This window comes from Doryrhamphus excisus, chromosome 8, assembly GCF_030265055.1.
Source record: "Doryrhamphus excisus isolate RoL2022-K1 chromosome 8, RoL_Dexc_1.0, whole genome shotgun sequence".
NCBI lineage: Eukaryota > Metazoa > Chordata > Actinopteri > Syngnathiformes > Syngnathidae > Doryrhamphus > Doryrhamphus excisus.
Genome location: NC_080473.1, coordinates 15710394 through 15726803, shown reverse-complemented (window position 1 = coordinate 15726803; position 16410 = coordinate 15710394). Strand labels below are relative to the sequence as shown.

Genomic DNA, 16410 nt, shown 5'->3' with positions numbered 1-16410 from the left:
TATTGCTGTATTTGTACATTTCTAAATGTCTATTTTGATTATAATTATGATCAAGTCAAGAACAAAATAATTAGTAATAAAGTAACAAGTGTCTGTATGGGTGATATTGACCTTGTATTTACCTAGAAATGTGTATTATAGCCCATCTCCAATGCTTTGGCAAGAAAATACTGACATTTTCAGAGATACTCTAAATATTTGTTCTTGGGAGCTGTTTCTAATATATTGACTCTAACCAAAATGTTAGCTCTTCGCATGAAGTAGGTGACCTACACTCACCAAAGTGCATATACAATAATAAAGTGTTCAATTAGAACCTTTCTGACCATCAGTGTATACTATTTGCAAAATTGTTGGTCTTGCTATAGATATCAGATTGGCTAGTTGGTATATTATATATCATTGATTTTATTTTCAGTAAACTACAGATGTATCCCTTTCCATTAGTTTTTATTGCAAAAGCTTAATATACTTGTGTAATAAAGTGGATATTGGACATGCATGATACGCTAGCAGTGGTATTTTATTTGTGTCCAAGCAGATGCTTTTTGTGTGTAATGTGTTGCTATAGTTGAACTCAGCTGGCTGCAGCTGACATCTGGAGCATGCCATCGAGCTCCAGTGTGCCGGACTGTGGCGAGCACAGCATCTGTGAACCCAACACAGTCCAGAGGTGAGACAGGCAGGGGCACACTGGGCCAAATCCTGTCATTGTGCAGCAAATAAGCCGAGGGGGTCACGTGCCCGTATTTGGTAATGAGTGACTACCACACACAAAAAAAAAAACACGCGTACACACAAATACGCTGTTCCGCCCAATCCTAAAACAATCTGGCAGCACTGTGCCTCCCACGTGAAGACAAGCAAAAAAAAAAAGGGAAAAGAAAAAAGGGACAGAAAAACAAACAAATTGGCTACCATCTGTTAGTCTGGCATGAGCATACAAAAACAAATAGATTTCCCTAAAGTAGTTCCCAATGTCCTGATTTTTCCCGACTACTGGTTTTAGGAAAGTAGTGACAGCAGTATTGGTTGGTACCACCATGGACGAAAACTCAACCAAACCCTATAGCTCCTTTACAACTACCAGTGTTTTTGACCATACTGGGATTTATACGCAATTGTGCTCAAACACCAAATCATAGTAAGTAATCATAAGTTTATTACATGCATGCATTCTGCCCCTTGTACAAAGTATTTCAGTATCAGCCTGGCCAGTGAAACTGACCTGTTCAGTGTGTACCCCCGAATCTTGCCTGAAGACAGCTGGGATAGGCTCCAGCATACCCGCGACTCTAGTGATAAGCGGTATAGAAAATGGATGGTCGGACATTGAATACTCATATGCTGATTTGTTGGTGCACAGCTTCAAATTAATTCATGCTGAGCACATTGACTTATGACATTATGTCCCTGAAAAACTAATTCCACGCACATACTGGAGGATGGTGGGTCTGTATTGGTTTTGTGCTTTTAATGATATTGTTCCTGCCCTGGTTTACACAATGCATAAGAAATTAAAAGCGCTATAATGCCACCCCGGTCCGATTGAGATTTTTGGGAACACAAGCCAGTCGGTGTCAAAAAAGGTTGAGGAACGCTCATCTATACGTTCCAATAGAGGATGTTCAACGCACAATAGAGTTCATAATGTTTGTTACGGTTTTAGCTCAATAATGCAATAGTGCACGACTTTATGCCTCTGTGTAGTTTTTCAAGTCTGCGTACATCAGAAGGCGACAACGTCACAATTACCAGATAGCCTTGTTCACCTTGGTAGCACACACTTATAGTTTAAGTGAGCCAAAATGAGTTATCACAAGCCACCTTCTGACAGTATACTTTTTCAAAATAAAAGTATTTAGAAAATTAATAAAATTCAAACCCCCAAATAGTGTATTTATAGGTTTGGTTTAATATAAACATTGCCGCAAAAAGGGTGTAAACCACACAAAAGTGCAGGAGCTGAGATGCAAGGCAGCAGTGACTCAACATAAGCATCGTTTATATGGTCATAATAAGCAACTGACTAACTTGAGATAAAATCATACCTGCTGAGAAACATCACACCGACAACCAGCACTTGAATTCTGTTTTGTTTTGATTGACGTGACATTATTGAGTTGTATATACACAGTTCTGTCATGTGGCCGTTCCCGAGGTTGGTGGCGTTAAGTGATTTCTCTGAAAGCTCTCTTCTCCACATACTTCAGCTTGTACCTCCTCTTGAACCTAAGAGAGAGAAAGGGGGGGGGGGAGCACATTTGAGGCAACACACATTTTCAAGAATCTGTATGTGACCGACCCTGGGATGAAGCGTTATGTAAGAGGGAAGCAGCGATCCTTACTTGGCTCTCTCTCTGGGTTCGATGAGGTTCCTCTTCTGCAGACTCTTGAAGCGGTCCTTGAGGACGCTGCCCTCTGGCTGTAGCGGCACAGCATTACAAGATGTTGCAGGGAAAACACTGTCCATTATCATATTTACAGTCACCATGCCCAGAATAACATTTATTCGTTAGAGACGCAACATCAGCAGTGGAAAAAAAGGCATTGTTTGTAGTTGAGCTCTTGCCGACTGGAAGAAATTAGCAACCGTCCCCACCCACGAATAATTCAAACTGGAAGAAAGTAATTCTTAAAATACCTTCAGTTGTCGTAGCGAGCTGGTAAGCTCATTGCTCAACTTGACCTCAAGGTCCTGAGCGTGAAACCTGGACAAAGATATAAAACAGGTAATTAATTCAGTAACAGTCATACTTATCTCGCCAATTTTTTTAAAATAAAATTAGCTCAACAAAAACAAATTAGCAATTGTCATTAGGATTGGTAAACCATAATGTATCACCAATGGTTTCTTGGAATTTTGACATGCATTCCCAACTGATCTGTGTGCTACACCCATGATAGACCTCCAAGCCAATGTATCCCTGTGGGGGATATTCAACCATTGGCGCTAGTAATGGGGTTATTTACCACAAAAGGTGGCTTTTAATGGGCGCTGAAGTGCTTTTATGGATGCGGCATTTTAGAGCCGGGACACTTAATCTGTCTCTGGTGGGTTTTCCCCAACGCTGCGTCAGAGAAAGCTTTTAACACATGGAGGCAGGTGTGATGAGCATGTTAAGTGCCTACTTTAGTTTGCCGAGGCGTCTGGGCTGAGATTTCTGGGCTTCCATCTTGGCCTTCCGTAGTTTCTGCCTAGCGAAGGTCCTCTGTTCTTGCTGTTTGATGGTGGCTCTGATGGAGCGAAGCTGGAAAAGCTGCTGTCGCTTGTCAGTCATCTTTCTGACGGATTGCCGCTGTTGTTCCTGATGGGGCAAACATGGAGAATCGGTAAGATGAGTCATTACTCATAGTATTTGTTCAGTTTTATATTCAGACAAGTTTCTAAACCATATTACCTGGATTTTTTTAATTACGTTTTATAGCAGGGGTCTCAAACACGCAGCCCGCAGGACACTAGTTTGAGGCCCCCGCCTTGATATAAAAGTTTAATGTTAGTGCGGCCCGCGCAAGTTTGATATGGATGCTGTATGGTATCATGTACCCAGAAAAAATTATTACGTTTGATTAATGTTCATGTTAAAGGTTAAATAACTGTTAATAGTTATCCTCCCTATCCGTGTGGAAGTGGTAAGTTTTTGGCTATTTCAGTTGAAAGGAAATAACTTGGAGGCTACCGTTTAGGTCGCTAGCTCTCTAGTTTGCGAGTTAGCATGTGTCTCAAGACCCTGCAGTTGCGCAATATGTTGTAAATAAAAAGAGTATAAATGTGACTATAGTCGTGTTTTGTCATGTCTACAGGGCTCTAATAATGCTTTGTTCATTTTAATCTGAAAAAAATAATTCGTCTACCCACCAACTATGTGGTTTCTTAAGTTTTTATTATTTGCCGTTTTATTATTATTATATTTATTTATTACTGATTGATTTTCTTTATTCTTGATCTTATTTTGTGTACTGTGAAATGTTTTATCAGAGCTTTTCTTGTAGAAAATCAGAACCAAAGCAAAGTTTATTCATTTTTCTGTTTTTAATAAATGCGTTTTTGTTTTTTTTTTTTAAACCTGATGTGGCCCAGCCTCGCCCAGACCCTAGCTCCAGTGGCCCCCAGGTAAATTGAGTTTGAGACCCCTGTTTTATAGTAATATCATTCATATTGGTTTGGAAATTGCATGCTGATAAACATGTACAAAACGCAGTCATTGATCAGCATTACAAAAGCAGCTCTAAGGGCGCAAAAGTGAGCACCCCATCACACCCATTTTGTACAGTGGAATGATGGAAAGGCTTGATGATCAGGTGATATTCAAAGAGAATAGCCCACAAGCATAGGTATGAGAAAAAAAAACTGACCCATTGACTACTTTAAACTTCTGGGATACTGTATACTTTTAACAAATGTAGCACATGATTGTACAGCAAGTACCTTGATTTTCTCTGCCTTCTCTTTTTTCCTTTGTTTCTCAGTCTTCTTCTCTGCCTGTGTGATGGCTCCTTCAGCCCCATCTTCCTCTCCCTCGTTAGCAGAGCTTTCTTCTTCATTCTCCTCCACCAGGCCTTCCACTTGCTCCTGAAATATGTGCGCCTAGAAAGACACACCGACTGTAAAACCAAGGCTTGGCTGAATTTTCAGCAAATATTGACTTTTGAGTAGGAAGGCTTCTGTACCTCCGTCACCAGGTCTTCTTTGTTGACAGCCAGCTGTCTCACAATTTTGTCTTCTGTCTTTTGTTTCTTTACTTCCACATCGTGGGCCTCTTGCAGTAAAGCCTGAGTCCACAGAAAGACAATGTAATTAAGTGGTTTGGCAAATAGAAAAGGATGTGAAAATCTACAGTGACTGAGCAGTTTTATTAGACTGCACTTGGCTGGTTTGCATAAGAAGCTTCACAGCTGCTGGCGGGGTTCAATCCTGCTGCTTTCTATGTCTTGGGCTGTTTCTTTTGGGTCAATATTTACATGCAAATCATTTATACAAATGTATTTTTCTGTTGCATACATTGTGCTGTGTGCACGCATGTCCTTTCATTTATCTCAACACAAATCAGAAACCAGATGGCTGCAAACGTCCCTCAGCTGTCCCAAATTGCTAAGCCCATTGTTAGAGACAACCATGCCTCGTCCTCTTTCATTCAAACCAACTTGAGAAACCTATTGGCGATTACTGACCCCCGACCCCCCCAGTCATTTGTCAAACATGTGTCAAGATTGTTTTTTCCCCACTCGGGAATCAGTTTCTACTTCAGAAACTGAAATGTATTATCCTCTGGCTGCAAAGTTATCCTTTGATTATACAACCCAATTTATACCGCAGTCAGAACTCTAAGCAAGAAAAAAAATTCCCATCTCCAATATTTAAAATAGCCATAAAAAGAATCCCAAGAAAGAAAACCGGGCAACTAGACTAAACTTACTGTATGTTTTAGTCGTTGGAATAGCCATATTGAGTTAACATTGTATTCCCAAGCAGTGCTATATGCGATGGTATTCTGTATTATTTTTAAACCTTGCGGTATAGATAAGAGTAAAGCAGCTTGCCTGATGCGCAAAGAAGTCTGGGTTGTAGGAACCTCCAGGAGCAATCACTTCCACCGCAGGGAGCACAGACGGCTTCTCATTCAACTTCTCGGGTCGCTAGGGCAACATAATTAAATGGTTCTGAAAAATGCAACTGAAGCTCATGATGATGAAACACAGTTGTGATGGATTCTTACCTTTACTCGCTTCTTGCCTGTCTGCTGAAGGTACCACGGATCTGATGAATCTTTGGCTAGTTCACAGAGCAAAAACATATGAGCATTACGATTCATTCATATTAACACATTCATGCTGACATTTTTCAAGACACTCCCACCTGTACTGACCATTTTATGGGATTTTGACTTTCAAGGCATACAGAATGTGTTCTATCACTACATAAACCTCAAACGACTAATACATTTGTATGACAAAATGCCTCCCCAGAAAAAAAAAAGACCTCGAACTGCTCTGCTTCACTTTGATATTGTATTATCAAAGTCTGGGGGGGGGGTAAGTCACTACTGATGGGACTACACTGGTGATGGGGATGTCAGACAACTTTGTCAAACAATCCAAATTATCCCTTTAAGAGCATTATAGCGCCATTTCCATTAATTACCACACTTGAGTTAATTCCCCCCTTATGTGGGTCACTACAGTAAATAGCCCCAAAAACAAAAAGGGTAGAACTCACGTTCTTGACTCCAAATGTCATAATATTCTCTGGTTGGATTGTTGTTGGCCTCTGTCTCTGCCTTTCTGGCTCTTGTCTTCGACGGCTTCCTGTTGAGCTGCTTTCTCTGACTTTTTGGAACTATGCCTTTGGCCGCCCGTTGCGCGGCCATCTCGGCATGGCGACGGAGTTTCTTGGCATTGGGTTGTTGGTGGGAAAGTACACTGATGAAGCGCACAAGGAAGAGATGGTCAGTTCATTGTGTTGGGCATAATCGATACAATATATTTTTAAAAAAGGAGCATTCAAATTAAAGGGCATTTGACCCAAATTTAGGTGCTTTCAAATCCTCAGATCCCAGGATACCATTCACACAACAGTTTCCCGAGCTCCTATGTGGTGTCTTCACATTTCCAAGAAGGAAATACTGTGAGCGCAAGGATGAGATCATCATTGGACACACTTATAGTACACTTTTGTACATTCAATTTGCATCAATACTACATCTTTCACAATGCTGCACACCAAAATACAGTTATGATGGATACTGACTCTTTAATTGGTGGGATGTGTGAGCCATGCTGCAGGATCATATCTATCCTGAGAGGATGTTGTGACCTTCCTTTCCTCCTCTTCCCCTCCACCTTGTTTGGTACTTAAAGGGAAAAATACAGAATGAGGTTAAGGGTTGGCGTTAAGATAATTGAATACAAAATGCTACTAAAAATGTTGAATGTACATAGTACTTACTATTGTATCACTGAAATGTAAAACAAAACAGTAATTTTTACCTTTATGGTCATCTTTCTGTTTCTGCCCAATATCCAAAAAGAACAAGCCATCGTCTGACTTCTCAGACAACAGGCCACTGTAAAACGAGACAAAATACATGCAACACACTATTAATACATTTAATCAAACACTGAATTTACACCGTGCGGCATAATCAACAGTTGCAAGCTAGACAAAGCGCCGAAGTGTTGGGTTACAAAGATACAAAAGATCGAGTTTTCCTTTTTTAACACAGGAGACATTTGGCAAACTCACCCGATGGTCCTCTCTTGATGTCTGATGTCCTCCAAGAAATCCTCTACATCGTTGATATCGCTGTGTTTGTTCCAGTTCTTTTTCTTATTCTTGTTGACGCGTTTTCGTCGACTACTAATCGCGGCTGCAGAGTCATTTAAACTTAAATAACCTGGCTGTGAGGCCACCACGCGCTTCAGCCTCCTGGCGGCCGCCATGTTGGAGTTCGAGAAAACTAATCACGTGTCTTCCTCTTTTGTGGGGAAATGTGGAAGTGCCCGCCAGCGCCACCTATAGGATTGGTCCTTTAATTGCAACATGTGCAACTTGAAATACGAAGTTACTACTACAATTAAATACAATATGCCGTCTTTCTCTGTGTTTTGAACATTATTTTTTGTGTGAGCGAGATAGAGAAAGAGTGAGCGAGAGAAAGAGACAGAAATAACACATTATACAAATACACATGTGCCTATTTTATTTGGGTATATAATGTGTGTTTACGACATAAAAACAATGTTTAATGACATTTTGGGAGCCGTATTAATATTCCAAATTAAGTTAATAATGCAAACCACCAGAAAAAAATAAAATGGGATGTCATCTCTTTTCAGGTGAAATTCAAAAATAAAAACTTATAAACGTATTTGTGTAATTATTGCTTACAGTATAAATGTATTTATAGTAAGCGACATGTAATTGGTAATTATGATGCAGCATGTGTGTATGTATTTCCCAAATGCATCATGGGAAATGTGCCTCCAAACACACTCCTATTTTCTTTTTCCCCCCCTCCTTCATTTTGTAGCGACAACAACGCGTAAGAAGACTCAAGAAATTAAATTCCAATTGAAGGCTGTAGTTTCGCACTAAGTTTCCAAAGGTAAGTGTCATGCTGTCAATAATACTTCAATATATCATTTAGTACGGTTGGTGTTTTCGGATGGATTAGTTTTTGGGTTTATTTTCGATCAAAAAGAAAACGCGAGTCTACCCTTTATCTGCCTGCTGGGTCAGAAAGCTGAAAAAAACATTCGCGTCTGCTCCACTTTATCTCGGAAATGCGCCTCAAGTGAGGGATCATCTGACAAAATATTGTACATTAAGCGACTCCCCAACATGTCTAGTGTCTTTTACATAAATAATATTCCACTTTAATATTGCGGGTTTTACACAATTCGACCGTTTCTAACGTCACCTTGCGATCGCTTAAGCGAATTTTTCTTCCCGTTTAGTCCTTCATGCCAGTAACCAGCCATTATGTCCGAGTGTGTTTGTTTGCGCACACGGTACACACGGCAGGGGCGGTGTCACGTGGTTTTCTTCTAAAATAGCTCATTCTGAATCTGAAAATCTACGCTAGTGCTTCACGGGGATGCCCCGTACATCGAAACAAGCAAACCCTCGTCCGTGCGCAATGGGCGGGGTTTCACCCACTATCATGTCATTGGTTGAAAGGTCCACAACTGCCCTCAAATTCTCTGATGATTGGACGCCTCCGTTGTCATTTATGACGCAGGCAGGTCATTGTATAAACTGCCGCGGAGACTGAAAACATACGTTTCCAAAAGCACATATACGTAATCTGAGTCATAACTTTTATACTATTATATGAAATATATAACCTTTTATATTATTATTTTATATCCTCCATATCACCAACATCAACAACCACCATCAATACATTTTAAAGTGTTTTTTTCCTGCACTCATTAAGTGAAAACCTTCTGTACTCTCAGCCTTGATCCTTAGTAGCAATGGCCCGTACGAAGCAGACTGCCCGTAAGTCCACTGGAGGCAAAGCTCCACGTAAGCAGCTGGCCACAAAGGCTGCCCGCAAGAGCGCCCCGTCCACTGGAGGTGTGAAGAAGCCCCATCGCTACAGGTGAGACCCAAGCAAGACCGTAATCATCTCGTGATACCCCACTTGCATGTGCACAATTAGTCATTCCTTATCAGTTGTCCTAGTAATGCACTCACAGGTGTATAAAGTGATGACAAACCCAAAGCGATCACTTGTGACTGTACATTTTAACAGAGGTCATAAATTCACAATTATGCAGACAACTATTGCTCCCCAATACTGGTGTGAGTCAGACAAGTGCAATGTTTCTCCTGTCTTGTAAAAGGCCCGGTACTGTGGCTCTGCGTGAGATCCGTCGTTACCAAAAGTCCACTGAGCTTCTGATCCGCAAGCTGCCCTTCCAGCGCCTGGTGAGAGAAATCGCTCAGGACTTCAAGACGGATCTGCGTTTCCAGAGTGCAGCCATCGGAGCTCTGCAGGTATGTGTCACTCCAGGTATTTGTAAATATGCAGTCTGCCGTTATCATGTCTTTAAAACGCCTCATTGTTTACAACCATCTCTAGGAGGCCAGCGAGGCCTACCTTGTGGGTCTGTTTGAGGACACCAACCTGTGTGCCATCCATGCCAAGCGTGTCACCATCATGCCCAAAGACATCCAGCTGGCACGTCGCATTCGCGGGGAACGTGCTTAAATGTTTTTTTTTCTCTCTCGATTTACGAAATGATCTCCTCGTCCCTCCCCCTTCACCATGCTTTCCTTCATACAGGTAGTAGTTTGGTTTGAGGTTCTCTATATATCATGACTGTGATAACCATAAATGTGTGATTATGTCTTTGGTGCTACAAGTAGAAGAGGTTTTTTTTTCAGATATATAGTCAAGTATGTTTGAAACTTTTACACTCCTCTCTTTAGCTATTGCTATGAATTAAGTGTTTTGCTAGCCATGGGTAGTGTGTAATCTGGAAAGAGTTTAGAACATAGCAGAGACATTTTCATATCAGACGGACACATTCATTGTTATGACTCTTCTGTTGCTGCAAAATTGTTCTTTTTGTTGAAAATATACATTTCTTTTCAATGTTTAGTTCTCTTTATTCAACAATGGTGTAACCCTGTTTAATATTGTAACAGAATCCAACTGCTTTATTCTAGTTGTCAATTTCAAATGTCATTGCACAATGACTGCATGGTTTCACACTTATAAAACGGCATAAATGTAGCAAACTTGATTATACTCTGATTTTGGCCAAATTATCATGTCTAAGCAATGTTATGACTTTTTGTTTCTCTCTCAGGTTGCTAACCTATTTTTTTCCTACTGTGTATTTTATTTGTTTTTGGTCATTTTGAAGGCTAAAACATTTGTACTCCAAAAATTCACATAGATACATAAATAAAACTGATTCTTGTGGTTACACTGAGTGAGTGATTTAAAATGTTCATATTGAACATCTGAACCAAAACATGAAATATATTTTCATATATATGTAGTGGTAGTGGACAGATTATGCAATTTAATTTGTTTTGGCTTTTTCAAAATATACTTATTTATATAATATTCATAGTTGTAATATAATCAATTTGTATTTTATAAAGCGATTTAGCAAATGCTACTATATAACAAAAAGTACTTACTGATTACAACCGGAAGTGATATTGGTGTTAAGTTAAAACCATGGAAAAACTCCTTATTCGGTCACAGCAGCAAGCACAGCGTCATTAAACTAAAATAATAAAAGAGCGGCTAAACTTGTTTTGACGAGTCCGTCACTTAGCCAAACACTAAAGAACCACAACCCAAAGAAAACATGTCTTGAACCCTGTTGCATTTTGGGACACTTGATTGACACGGCGGCCATTTTACCCGCTGGACGCTTCCTCCCATTGTGGAAACGAAGAAGGAAATAGTCAAGCTAAACCTTTCTCACCACTTCTGTTCACTTTTTCTTCAAGGTAAGCCATTTAATGCTCGCTGTTCGATTCATCAATGAACTTTAGTTGTTTTACTGCAACTTAGTGGGTTTTTGTGTTGATTTATTCGGCGGTTAAACGATCGTTTTTGTCGTGTTTGAAAATAACAAACGAGGCGGTCGAGACGACAGTTGCACGTCGGTTCAGATGAGGCGGAATTATGGTTCAAATTGTGCGCCTGTTCTGCTCGGCTCTGCGTCGCCAGCGGGGCCGTTCGGGTGTGCTTTATATATTTCTGAAATCCTTGGAATGTCCTCTTTATTATTCTTTCATCCGTCTGTGTCCGGGAACAGCGGTTAGTCTGCAAATCCAAGTTGTTTACGTGCTGCTCCGTCTGCCTGGGTCTTCATCCCGTATGCACATCAAACCGCCGCCATCAGCGCGAGGGAGGCGGGTCCACAAACACTGGAAGTCAACTGTAAAGCCCGCCTCCTAACCAGGATGAACATCCGGATTGGCTTATATTTGGTGTTTACTTATACGAGCTGGTATTCGGGCCAATCGTTAAGCTTTTCTTCTTTGATTGATGTATGTCGCACACTGGCACTTCTTTCAGTTGTTCAAAATCCAAAATACACAGACTTGACGAAAACAGTATGACCGATATCGATACAAAAGATGTACCAAAAGGGTGTATTTAGAAGTATACCGTACCAATGCTCGGTTTTGATTTTCATGATTGTAGTTTGCAGTAGTGTCCTCTACTGAAAATCTTAACTATTTTAATTCTAGAGGAATCTGTAATTTCATTAATAATACTAGAATTGAAACAGGAGTTGAGAACATTTATATTTTTTCCATTCTGTTAAATAATAACAACCCTAAATAACATCCCTAAATATCCTGATAGTCCATCAAAGATGTCAAATCCATCCCTGATTTGAATGTAAATTTCATCTTTGGACATCAGGTGATCCTTAGTAGCAATGGCCCGTACCAAGCAGACTGCCCGTAAGTCCACTGGAGGAAAAGCTCCACGTAAGCAGCTGGCCACAAAGGCTGCCCGCAAGAGCGCCCCGTCCACTGGAGGTGTGAAGAAGCCCCATCGCTACAGGTGAGAGAGTTCGAAATGAAATTATTTCATCCTATAATAATTCATTTTTTTCCTGGACAAATAGCCAGTCCCCCTCATTTAGTGGATTGTAATTTATAAGTACACAATAGGTTTAAATAGTTTTTAAAAAGTGTTTGCCCACTTCCAGATTTTGTGTGTGTGTCACAGTTAAATATTTCAGATTGTTGAACAAATCTAAATAATAGTCGATGACAACACAACTGAACACAAAATGCATGTTTTTTTTCAGTGAAATATAACATCCCACCACTGTACATAAAATACATAAGCATGCATGTACATAAAGTGTACATATACCACAAAAAGTAAATGCAGTTGTAGCACGAGCCTCAAAACCAGTCTAGATGCTAGACTGTGACTCGGATTCCATCTGGTTCCAATTCCATCATTCCATCCATCATCATTATCAACCCCCCCAATCATTTTTAATGTGTTTTAGGCCCGGTACTGTGGCTCTGCGTGAGATCCGTCGTTACCAGAAGTCCACTGAGCTTCTGATCCGCAAGCTGCCCTTCCAGCGCCTGGTGAGAGAAATCGCCCAGGACTTCAAGACGGATCTGCGTTTCCAGAGCGCAGCCATTGGAGCGTTGCAGGTGTGTGTCATCATTAATTAACACGCAATTTTACAGGCGAAGTGGAGAATTACAAATCATACCACGTGTCATTGTAAGATGTACACACTTTTCAAAATGGACAGCGGTCAGTTTGTGGGTGAATCTCTGTGTTCTTGAATTAAAAAACAAATCGAAAGTTCTCCCAGCTAAACATGATCTGCACTTTCTGACCTTCTGTCACGTGTTGTGCTTTTCAGGAGGCCAGCGAGGCCTACCTGGTGGGTCTGTTTGAGGACACCAACCTGTGTGCCATCCACGCCAAGCGTGTCACCATCATGCCCAAAGACATCCAGCTGGCACGTCGCATCCGCGGGGAGCGTGCTTAAATACTTTCTTTGTCTTTCTACTTTTCACCTCTTCTCCTTCACCTGTTTGTCCCCCCCTCCTCTCCTGTGTAAGTAGTATGTAGGGAAGATTTATGATATATCAGGTGTATAGTTGTGTTTTTCTTAGTGCTCTCAGTGGAAGACTTCTATGGTACCCTTTTTTTTCTGTGCATGTACCAACTCTTTGGTGATGAGATCTCCTCATGTACATATGTCCTAGTTGTCTTTACTCTGACTCCACGATGGGGTGGAGACCATTGTAAAAGATACAAATACACACAAATGACTCTAGTGCAAACTTAGTAGGGACAGACAAGAGGATGGCTGTTTATCCGCTGTGGGGGGGCTCTCGGTGCTTCTTTCCAGCATGGTGCTAGATGATCCTCTTGTGCTCTCGATCATGCACCAGCCTCAGCTCCCAGGTTTGCAGAGATCACCGCTTTGGTGGTCTCTCCGGCTGGATTCTCTGTCCCTGCATGTTTCTGCACGAGTGCTGGCTCTCACCGCTGCAGATGATGCAAATTCAACCCATCAGCATTTCCGAAGACGGCGATTAGAATATTGATTATTGCTGATATTCACTATTTTTGCTTCAGTTAACTGAGTGGAAATTCCTTTCCACAACAATACGAGGCATGGAGCTGAGGGGAACAATCTAATTTCAACACAAGAACAAAATCAAGCAAATATATGAACAGCTTTTGCTTCTAACATTGAAACTATTTTAAAATGTAATTTTTTAAAATAAGGATAAGTGGACCTCAAAATTTTAAGCGACTTTCCTTGAATAGTTTTAGTCAACGCTTCAAGTTGCTGATGCTTTCATATTGATAGCAATTTGTCTTTAGATAAACCTTATCGGCAGAAAGGTTTATTAGGGCCTAAAGTCAAAAGTATATTTCTCAAAACAATAAAAATGTAATAACAATTTTTTTATTTAGTACCTCATGACAGATAATATTGATCACGGTCCCTCTGCCTCTATTTGCTTTTCGTTTTCCTGCCCGTCGATCATTTGTACATTTTCTCAGGTTGACTCATCACCCTTATAACTTAATTATTACTATTTTGTTTTTGTGTGTGGAGTTATTTTTTCTCCATTTCTTTTACGGAAACATTAGTGGTGATGTTTTAATGAAACAATGTTTGTAATTCCCGGATTTGTCATATAAGGTGGTAATAAATGGATGTTACACACACACACACTCTTTGTGTCAATGATTATTTTACATCTTATAATGTAGAAAAAGTAGTTGTTAGTTCCTACTCAAGAGTAGGAAATGTAAACAAGTGTGTTTAGTATTCATGATAAGCCAGGCTGCATGTTGATTGATGCATCATTTGTACCACTAGGTGGCAGCATGGCCCATCAAACAGGACTATTGGATATTTGACAAAGCTAAATTCATGGTGTTGATTGCACTTCACACAATCTATTTTTCTTCTATGCAATCTTTTATGTTGCTTCAAGAGAAAAATGCAACATTTTATAATGTAATCATTGCATTGGTCAGCATGTTTTAGTGTTGCATTTAAGTCCTTTGAAGCACAACGTCATCTTATTCTTATTGTGGTTATTGTGTTTATATCCACAAGAATCACAATCAGGGGGAAATGATCATTCGATTCATTTATTCATCTTTGTACTTCCTTGGTTAAAATATATAAAGCAATGTACTATATTGCCATATTGATTAGAATGAAAGAAACGCACATCCCCGTGTCTCTGTGGCCTTGGCTGTACTCATTACAATGAAACCCACACAGACAAACAAACATCTAATCAAACACCAGACTTTAATCCTGTTGTTTAGAATGGGCAGCACTGGACACACATGCACACACACACACATGCACACACACACGCGCACGGCTAAAAATTTATATTCGCAAATAGAGTGTCACATTTGCATGAAAAAGTTAGTTAAAAATTCAAATATATATTTAAAAAATGTGCAAAAATACGTATACTGTAGTGGTGCAGTATAGTGTCTGGTAAAGTCCTACAAAGCACAAAAACATTACTTGGATTGAAGGCAAAAGTACACAAACTCAAGACAATTGAGTTCCATTAACATTTATTCAAGAGTGCCAATGAGCAATCCAATACATTTTATTAATTGAATGCTAACATATCTGCTGTATATCTTATCAATTAGTTTGCTAAACTAATTCATCTGTGAAGTAGCCAACTTTATTTGTTTCCAATGATCATATATGTTTTAAGGCTGTAAATGCCCTCACCACACACTTTATACACTTTTCTCAGAGAGACATAACATTTTCTCATATGTTAAACACTCAAAACTCGTTACAGCATATTAAATAAGTTCAAAGTTTGTTTGAATTTTACTGATCAATCTACTAGATTGAACACAATAAGTTAAGTAACTCACCACATTCACTGCTTTGACTTTGCTTCCTCCTGGCGCTGCTTGGCTGTGGCGTTTTTGTATCCTTGTTAAAACACATTCTTTCTACTCCTTCATATGAAGATTCATTTAGTTGGTTTAGCTTCTTCTTCTACTTTATGGGTGGTTAGCAAGTATCTCAAGCAGTTTGCAGTTTGCTAGCTATGGCAAGAAGGAGAGTCTACAGCCAATTTGGACACAAAATACAATGGCCGTGTTCTCGCTTCGCCAATAAGGACTGTTTGGGGCTGTATAGTTGGCCCCCTATTGTCTACTGAGGGTTCCTAATTACTGTTAATTACTATTAACAAAAAATGGAATCAATGATGTCTGGGTTAGGGGTTTGAGTGTAAGGTTACAGGGTCTGGAATTAGGGGTTTGGGTGAGGTGTTAAGGTTAGAGTTGTTATTGGATTTAGTGGGTTAGCGGTTTTCTTATTTCCCACACAAAGTAAATAAAAGTCCAAAACCAAAAGAGTCACAAGTAATGTGTCCGAAAAGGGTTGGGTTCTGGGTTCTGGGTTCTGGGTTCTGGGTTCTGGGTTAGGTTTAGCAATTTACGGTCAGGGTTAGGTCAAAATGCTCAAGTTATCCACTTGTTGAAAACTAGTAAATGAAAGATATGTAAATGCTGTATATGCATCCTGTATATACGTACAGTATTTCACGCTAATGGGAGGCGTGTGTGTGTGTGTGTGTGTGTGTACGCAATGCATGCGTGTGTACAACAGCGCATTCACCTTCCCCAAGGTCTGCGCGGTGGCTCTCCATCTGTGGCACTCAGGGGATTACAGCCAATCTGTCTGTCTGCTGCTCAAAGTGCTGACCATCAGAGCAGCACCAGATTAACACAGTGCAGGGATTGGTGGACGGGAGTGGAGTACGACTGTGGGCGAGGAGGGGTGCGGTTGGCGTGTCGGAAGAGAGGGGTGGATGTTGAGGAAGAGAGGGGGGGGGGGGGGGGGGGGGGTAGAGGGGAGATGAGG

At 40.4% G+C, this 16410-nt stretch overlaps 3 protein-coding genes across 3 annotated transcripts; 2 read left to right on the top strand and 1 right to left on the bottom strand.

Moving 5' to 3' along the window:
* Window positions 1–1892: 1892 nt before the first annotated feature.
* On the bottom strand, window positions 1893–7514 carry nop53 (NOP53 ribosome biogenesis factor). The gene is made up of 12 exons (XM_058081073.1): window positions 7244–7514; window positions 6988–7064; window positions 6749–6851; window positions 6218–6420; window positions 5718–5773; window positions 5542–5637; window positions 4672–4773; window positions 4430–4588; window positions 3133–3308; window positions 2645–2711; window positions 2349–2425; window positions 1893–2232 (listed from the first exon to the last, which is right to left on the bottom strand). The coding sequence occupies exons 1-12, from the start codon at window positions 7438–7440 to the stop codon at window positions 2172–2174; spliced, it is 1374 nt and encodes a 457-aa protein (XP_057937056.1). The 5' UTR covers window positions 7441–7514; the 3' UTR covers window positions 1893–2171.
* Window positions 7515–7950: 436 nt separating this feature from the next.
* On the top strand, window positions 7951–10443 carry LOC131135140 (histone H3.3A). The gene is made up of 4 exons (XM_058081074.1): window positions 7951–8105; window positions 8962–9107; window positions 9352–9505; window positions 9591–10443. Exons 2-4 carry the CDS (start codon window positions 8980–8982, stop codon window positions 9717–9719), a joined length of 411 nt encoding a protein of 136 aa, XP_057937057.1. The 5' UTR covers window positions 7951–8105; window positions 8962–8979; the 3' UTR covers window positions 9720–10443.
* A 370-nt stretch (window positions 10444–10813) lies between these two features.
* LOC131135141 (histone H3.3A) lies at window positions 10814–14213 on the top strand. The gene is made up of 4 exons (XM_058081075.1): window positions 10814–10981; window positions 11910–12053; window positions 12514–12667; window positions 12886–14213. The coding sequence occupies exons 2-4, from the start codon at window positions 11926–11928 to the stop codon at window positions 13012–13014; spliced, it is 411 nt and encodes a 136-aa protein (XP_057937058.1). The 5' UTR covers window positions 10814–10981; window positions 11910–11925; the 3' UTR covers window positions 13015–14213.
* Window positions 14214–16410: the final 2197 nt, after the last annotated feature.

Excerpts from the sequence above, each read along its gene's own strand:
- LOC131135140 (XM_058081074.1), top strand. The coding sequence starts at position 8,980 with ATGGCCCGTACGAAGCAGACTGCCCGTAAGTCCACTGGAGGCAAAGCT. Across the intron at positions 9,108-9,351 it reads AAGAAGCCCCATCGCTACAG|GCCCGGTACTGTGGCTCTGC; the intron begins GTGAGACCCAAG and ends GTCTTGTAAAAG. Across the intron at positions 9,506-9,590 it reads CAGCCATCGGAGCTCTGCAG|GAGGCCAGCGAGGCCTACCT; the intron begins GTATGTGTCACT and ends AACCATCTCTAG.
- LOC131135141 (XM_058081075.1), top strand. The coding sequence starts at position 11,926 with ATGGCCCGTACCAAGCAGACTGCCCGTAAGTCCACTGGAGGAAAAGCT. Across the intron at positions 12,054-12,513 it reads AAGAAGCCCCATCGCTACAG|GCCCGGTACTGTGGCTCTGC; the intron begins GTGAGAGAGTTC and ends AATGTGTTTTAG. Across the intron at positions 12,668-12,885 it reads CAGCCATTGGAGCGTTGCAG|GAGGCCAGCGAGGCCTACCT; the intron begins GTGTGTGTCATC and ends TGTGCTTTTCAG.
- nop53 (XM_058081073.1), bottom strand. The coding sequence starts at position 7,440 with ATGGCGGCCGCCAGGAGGCTGAAGCGCGTGGTGGCCTCACAGCCAGGT. Across the intron at positions 6,421-6,748 it reads CACATCCCACCAATTAAAGA|TGTACTTTCCCACCAACAAC; the intron begins GTCAGTATCCAT and ends GCGCTTCATCAG. Across the intron at positions 4,774-5,541 it reads CAGACTTCTTTGCGCATCAG|GCTTTACTGCAAGAGGCCCA; the intron begins GCAAGCTGCTTT and ends CTGTGGACTCAG.